Here is an 18,092-nt window from a genome sequence, read left to right on the forward strand (position 1 = left end):
TACTTTTGAGGATTGCATTAATATAAAAACTCAGACTGTAGGGTTTCTCACTAACATCTGTTCAATCACATCCTTGTAGGTTCAGTACTAAGAAACTTTAAAACATTATGATTTCTGTAACCTATTGTCAGAACACAGTTAGAATTCAATGGACATTCATTGATTAAATTAATCTTCAGTTGGTCAGCCCAAACTGGAAATACTGTTAATTCCTGTATTAACTATAAATCTGATAAAGTATGCTTTCTTCATGAGAGAAAACACCAAGATACAAATGCGACATCGACGTAGGCAGGTACAGACGAAGGAAAAGAAGATCAAGTGCCTCAACTTGTAGACCCCGGACTGGGACGTAATGGCTTTCCTCCATGCCTACTCTATAGTTTCCTGCCTTTTGGATGTATTACAATACTGTGATGATCAAATGCTGAAACTGGGGGGAACGTTCATTCAAAAGTCTATTCGGCTTGAACTTCTTGTAAAGTTTGAGTTAAAGAGACATGCAACAATTTAATGGCTGTGAGGTATAAAAAGGACTCCCAAATGCCCCTGATAAATGCCAAGGACATGTATTCATATAAATGAGTCCTCATATGTCTCAGGAAGCAGAAGTGGTAGGTATTTTTCAGCGTGAATTTGAGAATTCACTGACGCTGAGGCTGTCTTCTGAACTGAATATAATCTTAACATTTAAGGACTCTTTTCCACAGAGGAAAGGCAAATTCAATTTTGTTTTCCTCTCAAAAAAAATATGAATCCAATCCAATCTATTTGTAGAATGTAGGTTCAGTCACTGATTTTCCCATTATCTATTGTAACACAGGATAGCAAATCCTGTGACTGAAAATAGCAAACAACAAAACACAATGATGACAACAACAACAAAACCCTTTGAGTTTAAACACTCTAGAGCAAGGAGAGAACACCTGGAAAACTCCTCTTGCATAGTGTTAACATTGAATGGTAGAAGACATCTACATTTGGTCTACTAGACCCAAAGAGGAAATTTGCATTGAACCTTTTGGGAGCTTTTTATATAAAGAGTGACAAAGATGGTTTCGGGGTTAATTTTGCAGAACCACTTTTCTCCAGACACTCTTGAGGGATAAATGATTATCAAAAAGAAACAGTGCCAACACAGACGTCGGAGGTTCTTTTCCAAACTCTTTCTTCACAAACCACATACCAGTGCTGTGATACAAGCAGAAACAGACAAAGAAGCCTAATTACATAATAAGCTTCAAAAGTCAGGTGCACCACGTGCTTCAGGCATGATCAGAGTCAACAAGACTCTCCAAAGCAACCACCTCAGGGACTCCTGTTGAAATCCAGGTAACTGTGAACAGGAAGATCTCACTGACTGCTCCCACGTGGAGTGGCCACAGCAAGTGTTGACTTCAGCTTCAACTACTCAGGAAGGCATCCTGTCATGACCCTTGGGTTAGGATTCCTTGACGTAAGTCTTTGTCACTGTACCCCACATTCCTTGGGATTGGCCATTTCATCTTCATCACAGTCTGGCTTCAAACTCTTTTTTTGTTCTATTTCCACCTGCCCAAAGTTGGAAAAAAAATGTCATGCAAACAAACGGAAGAACAAAAACATTCAGAGAACCACAGAAGGTTAAGATTCCTTGTAATTTTGCTAATGTTTGGGCTTTAACACTTTGGAATTACTGGCCCTGAGTTCTCCCTTTTTCCTCTCTCCTTTCCTCCTCTCCCCGCTCTCTCTTTCCCTCCTTTCCTCTACATTCTCTGCCATACGGGGGCTTGAATTCAGGGCCTAAGCACTGCCCCTGGCTTCTTTTTGCTCAAGGCTAGCACTCTACCACTTGAGCCACAGCGCCACTTTTGGCTTTTTCTATATATGTGGAGGTGAGGAATCGAACCCAGGGCTTCATGTATACGAGGCAAGCACTCTACCACCACAAATCCAGCCCCTCCTTAGCTTTTTTTTTTTCACTCAAGGATGGCACTCTACCATTTGGGGCACAGCTCTACTTTTGGATTTATGGTGATTAAGTGGACATAACAGTCTCACAGACTCTCCTGCCCAGGATGCCTTTGAACCTCAGTCCTCAGCTCTTTGAGTAGCTAGGATTACAGACATAAGCCACCAACACTAGCTGTCATAACTCTTTCTTTGTACATGCCCTTTGCATGGTCTGGAATTACTTATTCCTAATGTTTGTATTCTCTGCCTTGCACAGTTGCTCAAAGGTCACATTTGTCATTGATGTAAGTAGACCATGTGCTTCCTGGTGAACATTTGCAGTGTACCTAGTACCGTTGGAAATGTACCTGGCTCTATTATCCCACTGGCTTCACAGGACAGGTGAGACCTCATTCACTACTATATCCAACAGTGTAGATTTGGAGCAAGCAACTGAAAAAGTTTTATCCAGTGAATAAATTCCTGTGTATGTGATTTTAAACCCCCTACAAATACTTTTTAACGGCCTTCAAATTGACAAATACTGGAGCTTACTCCAGTATTTGTGCTATTACAAAAAGCCAAACCAATCTGACCTTGAAAGTACCACACCTTCAAACTGAAGCCTTTGATAAGGGAATTCTTTGAGCTCAGGAATCTCATAATCATGGTTGCTCTTCAGGACTTGCTTGAATATTTGTGCTGACTGAACAGGGTCATGTTTGAGGGAAGTGCTATTATTTTTCTGGCCACAAGGTGGAGAATTTGTTCTTTTTTGGTAGTTAATTGTTTCAGACCACACGACTAAGGAAACATTTAGAGGAACAATAAATTGTTATATACATCTAAAGGTATCATTTTGAATAGGAAATTATTGAATCACCTTGCAAAATACTTCTTAAATAACCCTCCTGGGCTGTGAATATGGCCTAGTGGTAAAGTGCTCGCCTCATATACATGAAGCCCTAGGATTGATTCCTCAGCACCACATATATAGAAAAAGCCAGAAGTGGCACTGTGGCTCAAGGGGCAGAGTGCTAGCCTTGAGCAAAAAGAAGCCAGGGACAGTGCTCAGGCCCTGAGTTCAAGCCCCAGGACTGGCAAAAAAACAAAACAAGGGGCTGGGGATATGGCCTAGTGGCAAGAGTGCTTGCCTCGTATACATGAGGCCCCGGGTTCAATTCCCCAGCACCACATATACAGAAAATGGCCAGAAGTGGCGCTGTGGCTCAAGTGGCAGAGTTCCAGCCTTGAGCAAAAAGAAGCCAGGGACAGTGCTCAGGCCCTGAGTCCAAGCCCCAGGACTGGCCAAAAACAAAACAAAACAAAACAAAACAATAACCCTCTCTAAAAGATCTGACACTTAGGCTATCAAACCTCTAATACTTTAAGCTATTACAATTTTCTATATATAGCAAAGGAAAACTACATAGCAAGAGACTGTCTCATACCAAAACAAAACAAAATAAATGCTTTCTCCCAACTCCCCTGAACTCCAGCTTTGATGACTACTTAAATGTTCCTAATCCTATATTATTATTACTGCAGAAGTTTGCTTGGATTTTGAGTCTTTATACTGATTGCTGTGGCCCAGGACGGAGGTTATGTGTGTCCTGACCATGTTCAGATCTATAATCATTAACTCTGTGGGTGATATATGTGCTTTGAGTCAGCACTGTCCCAATATTCTCCCTTCACTTTGCAACATAGATTGTATTACAATTGAATAATCGCTTTACCTCACTGTCCTTTTTGTTGTCATTGACAATGACAGATGTATTATCTCTCCTCTGTAATTAGTTCCTTTATTTTTTTTCAACCTTTCTCACAAGACAGAAATGCATTAAAACCAGACACATGCACAGCTATGTATATGAACTTCCTCTATAGTAGTCAACAGGTGTTTCTTACCCTGGGTAAGAACAAATGTGCTTAGCCTAGGTAAAAGCACTGCTTAAAAGGAATGAGGGGGGGCTGGGGCTGGGGATATAGCCTAGTGGCAAGAGTGCCTGCCTCGGATACACGAGGCCCTAGGTTCGATTCCCCAGCACCACATATACAGAAAACGGCCAGAAGCGGCGCTGTGGCTCAGGTGGCAGAGTGCTAGCCTTGAGCGGGAAGAAGCCAGGGACAGTGCTCAGGCCCTGAGTCCAAGGCCCAGGACTGGCCAAAAAAAAAAGAAAAAGAGAGAAAAAAAAAAAAAAAGGAATGAGGGCAGAGAGGGGGATGGGTCAACAAATGGACTTGGAAACCAGAGAGAGCCCCTGAAGGCTACCTTGTAACTGTAGTGTGCAGAATAGTTGACCCACTTCCGGACATCAGTCTTGTCTTCCACGGAGATAGATCGAACAGCAGCTTTGGAGGCAGAAGTTGTGGGCATGCTGAACTCCACATTCACATGACTGGCAAACTTGGAAGGCACTTCCCTGTCAGAGCCAAGTTCCAGGTGGCAAAAGAAACAGTGTGGGTGTCCAGATGCTGTGAAAGAAAGAATTCAGAGGTCTATTTTTTTCAGGATGCTGTTGTTGTTTTTTTTTTTTTAAGGCCAAAAAATCCATCTCAATAACAAAGGAGGCCTGCAGGTCTGACACCTGCAGTCTGTCAGAAGGCCCAAATCTGAGGGAGGACTTGCTTCAGTAAAACTCATACTCTGTTGGTATAACACCATCTCATTATTGCAGCCTGGTATCCTAGCAATAAAATCTACAGCCTGAGACCCAGGGGCTGTTCTGCCTGCTCAGGTCAGAGAGATGTGAGGACACAGCACAAATACTAAGCAAGGGGCTGCAGAATAGAAGAAACAGAATCAGCACTCAGCATTTAATAAAACCTCAGAGACAGCCATCTGCAGCAAAATATTTCTCTCCTTTGAAAGACAAATTGAACTTTCTTAATAGCATTCCGTATATTTTAAAAAGCTTTTGGGGCTGGGAATACGGCCTAGTGGCAAGAGTGCTTGCCTCGTATACATGAAGCCCTGGGTTCAACTCCCCAGCATCACATATATAGAAAACGGCCAGAAGTGGTGCTGTGGCTCAAGTGGCAGAGTGCTAGCCTTGAGCAAAAAGAAGCCAAGGACAGTGCTCAGGCTCTGAGTCCAAGGCCCAGGACTGGCAATAAATAAATAGCTTTTGGTATGTTTTTGTGCAGAGATGATACACAATGCGACAGTCCTTATGAGACATACACACATATTAGGAAATACATGGCACATTGAACAGGATACTTGTGTGCGCTCAGAACTTTTGCCAGTCCTAGGGCTTGAACTAAGGGCCTGGGCACTGTCCCTGAGCTTTTCTTGCACAAGTCTAGCACTCTACCACTTGAGCCACAGCACCACTTCCAGCTTTTTCTGTGTATATGTTGCTGAGGAATTGAACCCAGGGCTACATGCATACTAGGCAAGCACTCTACCGCTAAGCCACATTCTCAGCCCCTAGGCTTCAGTGAAAAAATAAGGGACAGTACCCAGGTCTGAATTCAAGTTCCAGTAGCAGCACAAAAAATAAAAATGAAAGAAAAAGTGGGCTCAGCTGGGAGCCAGTGGCTCATGCCAGTATCTACTTACAAGGCTAAGATCTGAGAATTGTAGTTTGAAGTCAGCCTGGGACAGGTAAGTCCATGAAACTCTTATCTCCAATTAATCATCAAAAAGCACCTAGAAATGAAACTATGGCTCAAGTGGTAGAGCATTATTAGCTGCGAGTGAATGCAAAAGCTAAGGGACAGTGGCTCTACCCTGGGTTCTTGCCCAAGTACTGGTGTGAGCACACACAGTAGCAACAACAGCAGCTCAATGCCAGGTGAAGTCCCCTGATGATCTTTTAATTCTGTAAATCCATGCACGGTTCTACTGAACTTGGATAGAAAATTTAGCATTTTATTTTCATTTGAGAATATTATCAGATTTTTGAGGAAAGAGCTTAGTGCTATGATTAGAACCATGGAAGCATCATTTTCACTCACCAGACATAGCAAGAAACATTTGTTAAGCACCATGTGCTTGGTGCCACTAAATGCTTCAAACAGATTCTCTCACTGGGTCTTCCTAATGATCTATCTGTTGCGGTCTTAATGTGATCCTCACTGTACAGATGAGGCTTTTGGAGGCAAAGTGAGTTGCCCAAGGTCACAGCTAGGAAGTAGCAGACTAAGAACTGAATCCAGTAGTCTGTTCTCAACCACATTACCTGTAGACTACTTTTAACCACCGTGTCTGAGTCATAACCTTATGGGCCTCGAACCCTAAGTCTAGGCTTGAATGGGACAGAGGAGTAGGCTGTAGGAATTGGCTACGGATAACACAATGAAATGTGTTTAGCTTCACTGTGTAACTGACACAGCCCTTTAGTTATGCATTTCCCCTAAGCAAACAAGTCCAATTTTCTTTATTGGTTTGGGCGAGACATTTTAATCACAGAGAGTAAGAAGACACACACCCGCTCTCTAAGGAAAACATTACCGAGTGAAGTATTTGTTTTGCTCTGATTCATAAATCTAACATAATTCAACTGTTATTTCTAAAGATTAAGACATTCAAAAATTGAAATGTTTGTACTGATTTAAAAAAAGAAATTTAAGATACAAAGAAGTAAAAATGAATCCATTTGATATATCTTTACTTTTTGAGTACGAATAAAATTACATCGCTATAATTTATTGGACATTAATTACAGGCCAGATACTGTGTTAAATACATAACAGGATTATCTAATTTCATTATGAATGAGCTAGCTACAAATAACCCTATTTTAGAGATGAGAAAAATTAGGTTTCTCTAAGAGGGTTAAATCAATTGCTTGAGGTCACATCACCAGTAACTAGTAGAGGTGGGAATAAATTTCAGATCTGACTCCAAACTAGGTTCTAAATTTTTCCAATGTATTGCTACAGAATTAGATCTCTCTCTCTCTGTCTCTGTCTCTCTCTCTCTCACACATACACACACATATACATATCTATATCTTAACAGTTACTTGAACAAATGTTTTCATTTAATTTCCTTTCTTTGCACATTGTAGGAATATTCAGAAGTGATTTCTTTTTACAAAAGTGACTCTCTTTTTTCTTTCCACCAAAGCTTGTTCACAGCAAACTCAGAAAGCATTGTTTACTATATGGCTATCAGTTGTTCAAGGCTGGTTGAATACTTATGGTAGTCAATTCTGAAAGCTGATACTACTTAATTTATGATCATTAACAAAAAGCTCACATATCATGTAATCTTTCTAGATTGAATTTAACATTAACAGCCAGATGTTGGAGCCAGGCAAATGGTAATGCCAGCTATCCCAGGAAGCAGAGGAAAGAGAATCATGGTTGAAAGTTGTCCCATACAAAAAAGCAAGCCCCTACTTGCTGTGATGGAGCTCAAATAGTAGAGTGCCTGCCTAGTAAGTGTGAGTCCAAGTTCAATCCACAGTAGTACAAAAAAAAAAAAAAGAAAACAGCAAAAACACAAAAAATAGTTTCTTTCAAGAAAAGGTTAATCTCATCCTATTTGGCTTGTTTTCATCTTCCTATGGTCTAACATAGCTTTTTTGGTTGGAAATTGCTATTCAGGACAGAATATCGTATTTTTTTCATGTGGGAATAACAAATTTGTCTAGAATCTTGCATGATTAACAAGCACTTTTAAGATTTGGGTGGCAAAGGTCCTTGAAAAACTGCTCGGCTGGGAAGCTCAAGTGGGCTGAGCCCTACTGGTGCAGCATGCTGAATTCCATGGAAGCTATTTAGTCTGGTGGTAGTGGATACTGGGCGAGGCCCAAGGTGGATGTGGGCTTAGGATATCAGCAGAACCAGGGATGCTGACTTGGTGGCCCACACTGCCTGTGGAGCTGGGATTACAGACGTGTACCACCATGCCTGGCCATTAGAAATTATTTCAAGTGTGTGTCTACCAGTCTTCCCTACGGAGAAGAGCTGTATTGGGTGTGGCTGTGTGACTTTAGAAGAGTAATGCTGCTTTCTGAGTCTTCATTTTCATTTGTAGCATGAAGAGGTTAGAATGAGTAGTTCCTCAGGGGCCCTTTTCAGCTTGAAAACACAGCAGTTTCATGGCTCTGTCCTCACAAAGGCGTGTAGGCTAAAAGAGAATTAGGGGTTCTCTTTTCCTCTGTCAAGCAGGATGGGGTCTATGATTGAGACAGAAATCACAGTGCAATCACCAAGAGACTACAGAGAGGATTTCAGGGGCAATGAGTAAGCAAGCACAGAGAGGAAGACTTTGTTTTTTAAAATTCTGTCAGTTTGGAAATAGAAGCAGACACAGAGGTCCAATTGTCTCTTCAGTTTGCCCTGCTACACCCAGTGTCTGCCACAGAGTGCTTGGTGTGTGCCCACTCCTGGGACAGCCTGGGGCATTGAGCAGACTGTACTGCCTGCTGCTATCACATCACACCCATCGCGGATACTGGGATACCGTAACGCAGCCTCTTCACAATCAGAGCAGCAGAGGAACACTGAACACATGCTAAGGATTTAATGGTGACAGTGGAAAAAGGCATGGCTCCATATTTCAATCAGGATTCCTCCCTCCCCCCAACCTTATTTTCTCCACCTGATTAGCGAATCTGCTTTTTTTTTTTTTTTTTTTGCCAGTCCTGGGCCTTGGACTCAGGGCCTGAGCACTGTCCCTGGCTTCTTCCCGCTCAAGGCTAGCACTCTGCCACCTGAGCCACAGCGCCCCTTCTGGCCGTTTTCCATATATGTGGTGCTGGGGAATTGAACTGAGAGCTTCATGTGTAGGAGGCAAGCACTCTTGCCACTAGGCCATATTCCCAGCCCAAATCTGCTTTTTTTTAAGACATGGGCACAATTTATTATAAACAACAGGAGAAGTGGTTTGCAATTCCGAGGATCATGGGCTTGTGGCCTGCCACTGGATTAGACATACTTGAAGACATGAAGTGATTAGAGCAGCTTTGCCTGTTGCCTTGGTTTGTCCTTTTCTTGACTTTTACCGGACCCAGGAAGACAGTAATGGGTCATGGGCTCACACAGGCCCAGCAGCAGCCCCCAGGGCTATGATAGCAGGGCAGTTGGCTAGAGGAGGGCAATTGTTTCCCTCAAACATTCCTTCCTTTGCTTTTTGTCTGGTAGAACGATGGAACTTTTAGATCTCCATCTTCTGCCTGGTCTTTAGTCTCTTTCCCATCTCCGAGTCCCTGAGCCAAGCTCTGAGTTTGGGCAACTGGACTCAGAACTCTCACATGTATAGAAGACTGTGCCTAAGCTGGTCATTCTCCTTCAGCGAGGGCATATCTCTTTGGAACCCACAAGTCTTCCAGGATTGCTTCCAGCACTGTAGCTAATGCTTCAATGAGCCCCAATGGAACACAAATTGAGAAGCTGCCCTGGGAAGCTGCTTGCAGCTCAGGCTGAGCAGAATAATACTTCTCTTTATGGACAGTGCATGATAAGGGAATGAAAAGATGAAGTGAATTGGGGGACTACAATGAATACTTCATGTAAACAAATACTTGTACTTTTCTACCTCCTTCCCCCTCCATCACCTTCCCTGCCACACTATGAGAACGAACACTTCCTACAGAGATAAGATGTGGAAAGTGAATCCCAGCTCCTCAGCAACCACCTGACTGTTCTCCAGGGAAGAAACGACCCACCTGAGTTTTTGTCGGGCAGTCGGTTTATCCTCCACACAATGGAGTTGAAGGCATGTTCATATTTGGCAGTTCCCAGAGTTACTCTCATAACAGGCTCAGAGCCAGAGACACTAGATGAGCCAAAACTTGCTCCCCGGTTCACTTTGGCTTTCAAAGATTTTTCCCCCAGGACACTTTCCCTCCGGAAGTTTTTCACCCACTCACTAGGCACTGGGTAACGAACCATTACATTCTCACAGGGAACCTGAGTGAGAGGGTCGCGGTTCGAGGAGAAGCCAGTTGACATCCTCAGCCAGCTCTGCACCTCCACCTCTGCCCCGTTGATGCTTGCTGCTGTCCGGAGGGTGAAGGGCAAAGTTTTTCAGCAAACACCGTCCTGAACCGCATTAGCTCGAACCGGCATGCATCCAAAGGGTTGAAAAGAATAACACGAGAGCTGTTGAAGACATCCTCGTCCACACACCCATGGAAACGGCACTCATGGAGCTTAATCCACTTGGTGGTGGTGGTGGGCATGATGTCCTGTCGTGAAACGATCTCATTGCCTTTGATGAGTATATCATTGAGGCCCAAGCGACACTCTGCCAACCCAGAGAGGAAACTCAGGATATGGATCCGCGTCAAGACATGGTGCTGGAGGATCTGGTTTTCTCCTTTGCTCACAATACCGGTAAATTCATCTTTCACGTCCACTGTAATCTCTTCTTCAAGGTAGTTCAAGCCAACTGTGCTCAAGTCCATTGACAAGACTGGCAGATCCATGAGACGATCCTGAACTGCGCGGATGAAGCTCAGGAAGTCATCGTAATTGGTGGTGCCCAGCTTAATCACTTGTTCCCGTTCTGCAGTGTGGGTCACAGCGGGTTTAGGCTGGTATTTCTTCTTCTCCTTGTAGGTGACACGATCGATCCGCAAGCTGTGGATCCTCCCATTCTCGTCATAGTTCTGAAGCCGGGGTTCTGAAACATCGTGGCAGATCTCCAGTTTGAACTCACGGAATGGCTTTTCCAGGCCCTGTTCATAATACAGCTGCAAGTAACCACTGTCGGTCAGTTTGATGTAGATGGGTCCCCAGTGCCTGGAGGACATGATGTTTTTCTTCTCAGGGATCCGCAGCATCATTGGCCACCCATCCCTGGGCTGGGACACAGCTGACCCAGGTAGGTGAGCATCCAGCTGGACCCAGGCTACTGGATCATCATCAGGTAGTTTTGTGCTGCCCAAGTGATCAGGGTCATCGATGTGGAGTTGTTTGAGTTTTTCCACAGCATCAGAGTGGGACTGAGTCTTGCTAGAATCATCAAAGCTGATGGCATCCTGGTAGATGACAATGAGAGAATCTCTTTGGCTTTTGCCAGTGGTACTGGAAATGGAACTGTTTTGAGAGCGCCGCTCCTGTTCCTCAAAGAAAGCACTGAATGGGTTGATAGGGGAGGGCTGAACATCCTGTAGCGTCTCATTCAGGAAGGGATTGGTTGCTCTCCATGGTGGAGCCTCAGTTATGGAAGGTGGGCGGTTCAAGGAGGAAATGTCCAGCTTCTGAACTTTGGAGAAGTTCATCAAAGTGCTCTTGGGACGGTCCCTCTTAAATGACCCAGTTGAGCTGTAAGGTACATCTGACATCACAGGTGCAGTAGGTGGTGGTGTACTTGCCTTCAGAGGGGAGGTGACGGGAGGCAACGTGCAGTGGACTTCATTGTCATCAAAAGTGACCCAGCTGGGGAATCGAGCAGCAGTCACTGGAGGGGCAGGGTGCCCGTTCATGGCTGGACTGCTGGCCTGCCAGCTAACGGTTTCCATCTCTACCTCTTCATCTTCCTGGAGGGAGGAAGAATTGTCTAAAAGGAAAAAGAGAACCATTGAGGACATCTAGAGTCATGAGAAACTAATGGGCTGTTAGAATTTTATCTAGAACCCTGTTAATGCCAAAACTTATTACCTATTTTGAATGCATGGTGTGGACGCAGATCTCATAATTTTGTAATGAGCACACCAGAGGGGCCATGACATGAAATGCATTGTGCATTTTCAAGGCTATCAAAACAGAAGCACTAACTGGAAAGACGAAGGTCTTGAATAGATGTTTTCTGTACTTAGTTCTGAAGTATGTATCATTAATTTTTAAACACTGAAAATAACTTCCCAGGTAAAAAAACTGACCTCATTAATTTTTTTTCTTTCATCAGTTAAGATAAAATATGACTGTAAACAATATACTTAAAAGAATTCTAGCCAATTGTGATCAATACACATTAAAGACAATGTTATTATCTTTAATATGCATGTACTAAGCTCATACAAGTGCATAAGAAAAACATCAAACACCAATGGAAATATGGGCAAAGGATATAAAGAGATGACTCATGAAATAAACTACAAATGTCAAAGAAGCACATGGAAAATATCTAATCTTTCCAATAGTAAGAACAATTAAAATTAAGCCAAACAATCAGTAATTTAAAAAGTTTTCAGGGGCTGGGAATCATGGCCTAGTGGCAAGAGTGCTTGCCTCGTATACATGAAGCCCTGGGTTCGATTCCCCAGCACCACATATATAGAAAATGGCCAGAAGGGGCGCTGTGGCTCAAGTGGCAGAGTGCTAGCCTTGAGCAAAAAGAAGCCAGGGACAGTACTCAGGCCCTGAGTCCAAGACCCAGGACTGGCAAAAAAAAAAAAAAAAAAAAAAAAGTTTTCAGCATTTAGTGAGAAGTAAGGGCTCTATGAGAGAATACTAAATACACCCCCACTTTCTATGAGACTAAGTTGCCATAAAAACTCTGAAGAGCTGGTGGCAGTTTCCACTGATGCTCTTACAAATGCTCATAAACAATGGCTTAGTAACTCCACAGCAAAGAGATACATTCAAATTCAAGTTATTTGTCACAGAGGAATAATTTTAAATACTCAACAACTGGGTGAATATTAAGAAATCGAGGCACGTAATAGAGTAAGTCCCACAGGGTAAAATGTTTACAAGTTTACAGTAACAGGAGAAGAATGTTATAGTGCTGATATGATAACAATCTCACAATACAATCTCTTCTTTCTTTCCCTAAAATTTCCGCCTTGGGTTTTACTTATTTTATGATAAAGAAGTTATTACGAATCAAATAGCATGTCCCTCAAATAAGGCAACACAGAGTCTTGAGTCTTGATGAAGAAAAAACCCAAATGGTTCTTTGTAGCACAAGGACCTATGTGTCTGTACATAGTGGGAAGGGAAGAGGACATGGAGCCTTTAAAAACCGGGAGAGAGGGATTCTGATGGAGGAAAGGGACAGGTAACAATTATTGGGCATACAGTAAATAGTAAAGGTTAGTTGACTGAATGAGAAAAGAAACTTTGCTTTGGCGTAGCTCTTCCATTTTCCTTGTCTTTGGAAGGATGCATACAGGAATCTGTATCACCTTTTCACCTACCATTTCCACTGCTGGCCATTTGGAACCAAAGGGCAATGGGGACTCAAAGGTTGAGTTTCTGATTGCTTGGCTCACCCTTCAGGCATACCCAATTCTGCAATGCCATGCATAATCGCACATGTAATTATCCAAGGATGGAACAGATGGCTTGTCACCTACCTTTCCAAGAAGTGTATCCGAACAGACAGCAGTTTCCTTGGGAAATGTCGTTTTGAAAAGATACGATGTATACACAAATACTCACATGTGTATATCCAGAGCCATACCAGAAACAATGTGTACACAACACTTTCTAGATGTGCAGCATTGCGAAGGCCTTTCAAAGCACCTTACAAGTGATAAGGAACCAGGTGCTACTGGCTCACACCTGTAATCCTAGCTTCTCAGTAGACTGAGACCTGAGGATCATGGTACAAAGTCAGCCTAGGTAGAAAAGTCCATGAGATACTTATTTCCAATCAGTCACTGCAAAGCTGGAAGTGGAGCTGTGGCTCAAGTAGTAGAGTGCCAGCCTTGCACACAAAAACTCAGGGAGAGCACCCAGGCCTTGATGTCAAGCCCCAGGAGCAGCATGTGTGCACATGTGCCCACCGCCCCCCCACAAAGTAAAAATGAAAATTCACTTTTCTTTACATATACGTGATGTATTGTATGGAAAATGAAAGGGATCAGGAAACTACATTTATAGCATTTACATTTTATATAGTTAACTATATTATTACCATTTTTGTAATTAAGGCTACGAGTAACAATGTGAACCTGAGTAAAATATCAACCTCCCTAGAGAACTGAGAAAAACATTGTTTTTTCCCCCCAGAACTCTGGCTGGGCACAGTGGCCCAATCTACTTGGGAGATAGAGACTGAGGAGGTTGAAATCTGAGGATTGTGGTTTGAAATCAGTGGGGGCAGAAAAGTCCCCGTGAGACTCTTATCTTCAACAAATCATTCAAAAGCTGGAAGTGGAGCTGTGGCTTAAGTGGTAGAACATAAAGAGGTTTAGGGACAGCGCCCAGGCCCTGAGTTCAAGCACCACAACCGACAAAAAAAAAAAAAAAAATTCTGATATTCATTTATTCTAAGACAAGCATGCAACAATGTACATTGTAGATGTTTATCATGGGGATGTTTGGATTCCTGAATGCTCAACAATGGGAGACTGGTTATATAAATTGTTATGTCCTTAAAATGGAACCCCTGTTGCCATTGAGACAATGCTCTTGGTATATGTTTATTCACATGGAAATTGACCAGGACACACTGAATTGAGTGGATAAAAATAAGAACCTACAATCTGAATTCAGATTGCCTGTGTTTCCATTATGTATTAGCAAGTTTACTAGTGAGTTAGATGACTCTGGGGATATATATATATATATATTTTTTTTTTTTTTTTGCCAGTCCTGGGGCATGAACTCAGGGCCTGAGCACTGTCCCTGGCTTCTTTTTGCTCAAGGCTAGCACTCTGCCACTTGAGCCACAGTGCCATTTCTGGCCTTTTCTATATATGTGGTGCTGATTAATTGAACCTAGGGCTTCATGTATACAAGGCAAGCACTCTTGCCACTAGGCCATACTCTCAACCCCAACTCTGAGCAATTTTAATTTCCCTGTGCCTCAGTTTTTCTACCAGTGATTTTAGGAAAATATTAAACACTACTTGGTAGACAAATATTTATTATAGTGGATGTAAGTTGTTCTTACTACTAATACTGGAAAGCCACATTTATTGTACAAAATATATGTGCATTAGAAAGCATAGAAATGCAATGTTTTATAATGCTTTGGTACTGGAAACAAATGTCTTATGTGGAGTAAGGGGCATATAAGTTTTTTTTAAATGTTTTCTTTCTTTTAAAAACAATGTTATTTTGGACACAAGGCAAAACACACCCTTATCACAATTACAAATTAACCTTAAAGAAAATACACAAGCTAAGCTTAACAGCAGTCTGTTGAGAAAGAAGCAATTATATCTTTCCTAACACAGTTATAACTTACTGGTGAGGGCAGTGCTAGAAGAAATGAGGGGCAATAAAAGCCTGGCAAATTTTTCCAATAAGAAACAAGCAAAAGCTAATTACCTTGACTACAAAGTTAACTATTACCCACAATTCCATTTTACTGACTCATTAAAATGAAGCCAAAACCAAAAATTCAACATTAGTTTAATTACTATACATTCCACTTCCTACATGCAAATTGGTTTGGTGCTACGAGCTGGGTTCCTGCCCAACAAAAGTTATCTATTAAGATGAGTTTCTCTTCCTGTACTGCAGGGGAGACTTTCAGTTCCTAAGAACTGGTGTCTTTACTGATGCAGGCTAAAGAGAAACGGTTGATTCTTTAGTGTTAGAACACAATCTGTTTTATGTTCTCAAAAAAGTAAGCTGGGTGGGGCTGGGGATATAGCCTAGTGGCAAGAGTGCCTGCCTCGGATACACGAGGCCCTAGGTTCGATTCCCCAGCACCACATATACAGAAAACGGCCAGAAGCGGCGCTGTGGCTCAAGTGGCAGAGTGCTAGCCTTGAGCGGGAAGAAGCCAGGGACAGTGCTCAGGCCCTGAGTCCAAGGCCCAGGACTGGCCAAAAAAAAAAAAAAAAAAAGTAAGCTGGGCACTGGTGGCTCACACCTAGCTAGAGATCCGAGGATCGAGGTTCAAAGCCAGCCCAGCAAAAAAGTCTGTGAGACTTTTCTCCAGAAAACTAGAAGTGGTGCTGTGGCTCAAGTGGTAGAGCACTAGCCTTGAGATGAAGAAAGAGTTCAGGGACAGCACCCAGGCCCCAAGTTCAACAACAACTGGTTACGACCAACAACAAAAATTTACAGTAGATGAAGTGATTATTGTAATCACTCAAGTGATTATTGCAACCAAAGATGTAAAAAGTAAGACACTATTTTGCCATCATCTTTTTCTCTTGCTAAACTAACTTGTTAAAAGTTATGGAGAGATGTTCACTGAAACTTACTGGGAGTGGCAAGAATAAATATTCTTAGATTACCATAGGATTCTTTTTGTTGTTGTTGTTGTTTTTTGCCAGCGCCACTTCTGGCCATTTTCTGTATATGTGGTGCTGGAGAATCGAACCCAGGGCTTCAAGTATACGAGGCAAGAGCTCTTGCCACTAGGACATATCCCCAGCCCTACCATAGGATTCTTAACACAAAATGGCAGTCATATTCAAATGAGTCTATACTGAAATATATGAAAATATGTTTAAAACTATAACCAGTGACAGATACAGAAAAGATAGTAAATATTTTTTTGCAATCTATAAAGTAAATAAACTTTTTTTTTGTCAGTCCTGGGCTTGAATTCAGGGCCTGGCCGCTGTCCCTGAGCCTCTTTGTATTCAAGGCTAGCACTCTACCACTTGAGCCACAGCACCATTTCTGGCCTTTTCTGGTTTATTGGAGATAAGAGTCTCATGGACTTTTCTGCCTGGGCTGGCTACTAAACTGCAGTCCTCAGATCTCAGCCTCCTGACTAGCTAGAAATATAAGCATAAGCCACAGGTGCTCAGCTTCATAAAACTTTTTTTCTTTCTGATACTAGGGCTTAAACTCAGAGCTTTGTGCTCTTGCTTGTCTTTTTCATTCACAGTTGGCACTCAACCACTTGAACCATGCCTCCAGTTCCAGCTTTTTGCTGGTTAATTGGAGATAAGAGTCTCTCCGATTTGTCTGCCCAAACTCCAATCATCACATTTCAACCTCCTGTGTAGCTAGGAATACAGGTATGAGTCTCCAGCACAGGCTATGTGAAAAGATTTTCAACATAGTAAAACTTAACTAATCTCTTCATTTTGCTGAGCAGACCGTGCTTCAATGATTCACTGATTTTAATTTTCATTAATTCTGTTGTCTCCTTAAAGTTTATTAAGCTAAAATCTTAATTTTTCTCATAACTTTTGGAATTGGCAAGAGTTATCTTGACTTCAGCTTTTTAGGGGTTTTGTGCAACAGGGAAAAGACATTAATTAAATAACAACTAACATCTATTAAGACAGTGAAGTCTTTGAGCAAAAGGTGAGGCAATATCACCTCCTAACATGCAAATGTGTGCAGGGGAAAAGAGTACTCGCATGGAACATGCTGAGAAAATAAAAAGCAGAGCCAGGATGTCCTCAACCATATCTAGGAGACAGGATGCTTTCATGCTGGCAAAGTTACCTGGTCAGAGATATTCCCAAAGCCAAGAAGCAAATGCATCAAACTTCCATTTACCATTACTTCCCAGAATCTCTAGGAAGACACTGCATTCTGTTTTTACTTGCTAAAGGAACCTATGAAACTGTACTAAGTACCTTCTTCCATAGAATGGTCCAGCTTGCCTTTCTACTTCTTCCCTATTTATCAAGACTGGTGACCCAACACACAGAAGAGCAAGAATGAGAGAGTATAGTCCACTTCATGCAGGTTGCTGGTGGGTATCCTTGCATACCAGCCAATAATCAGTCTTTTCTCTCATTCTAAACTTTTGCCTCTGTTTAATCATTGTCCACAGTTCTTAAGCTTTGTCCAATGCTCAGATTTTGGATTTGCTATTTTTGTCCTTTTCTTGTAACAAACTTCAGCTTCAGCTTAGTGGCTCCTGATTTAATAGCTCTTTTGCTCAAACCTAGCACTCAACCACTTTGAGCCACCGTGCCACTTCTGGTTTTCTGGTGGTTAATGAGAGATAAGAGTCCGGTGGAATTTCGTGCCAGGGCTGACTTTGAACCATGATCCTCAGATCTCAGTCTCCTGAGTAGCTAGGATTATAGGCATAAACCACAGCAACCAGCAAGATGCCTTTTTTGATATCAGTTGTGGGTTTTTTTTTTTTATATATTTGTTTGCTCAAGGCTAGTGCTTTATCATTTGAGCCACAGCTCTACTTTCAATGTTTTGGTGGTTAATTCAAGATAAAAGTCTCATGTACTTTCCTGCCTGGGCTGGCTTGGAACCATGAGCCTTAGATCTCAGCCTCCTGAGTAGTTAGGATTACAGACATGAGTCACCAGCACCCAGATCCTAACTTGCATTTTAAAATTTATTTTTTTATTATCTTAGCAAAAAAGTAGTTGCTTCTCTCCTATTCGTTCCTATTCCCATGAGCTCGCCACACG

The 18,092-nt window shown here is 42.3% G+C and overlaps 1 protein-coding gene across 1 annotated transcript in view; it reads right to left on the reverse strand.

The window, feature by feature from the left end:
• Positions 1 to 395: 395 nt before the first annotated feature.
• Positions 396 to 18,092, reverse strand: part of Ston2 (stonin 2) — a 116,281-nt gene continuing 98,584 nt past the window's right edge. Inside the window, 4 exon segments of the mRNA XM_048362855.1 lie at positions 396 to 1,551; positions 4,208 to 4,410; positions 9,561 to 9,923; positions 9,926 to 11,398. Coding sequence (XP_048218812.1) covers positions 1,468 to 1,551; positions 4,208 to 4,410; positions 9,561 to 9,923; positions 9,926 to 11,398 — 2,123 coding nt within the window. The 3' untranslated portion in view covers positions 396 to 1,467.

The sequence above is a fragment of the Perognathus longimembris genome, chromosome 14 (genome assembly GCF_023159225.1).
Source record: "Perognathus longimembris pacificus isolate PPM17 chromosome 14, ASM2315922v1, whole genome shotgun sequence".
NCBI lineage: Eukaryota > Metazoa > Chordata > Mammalia > Rodentia > Heteromyidae > Perognathus > Perognathus longimembris.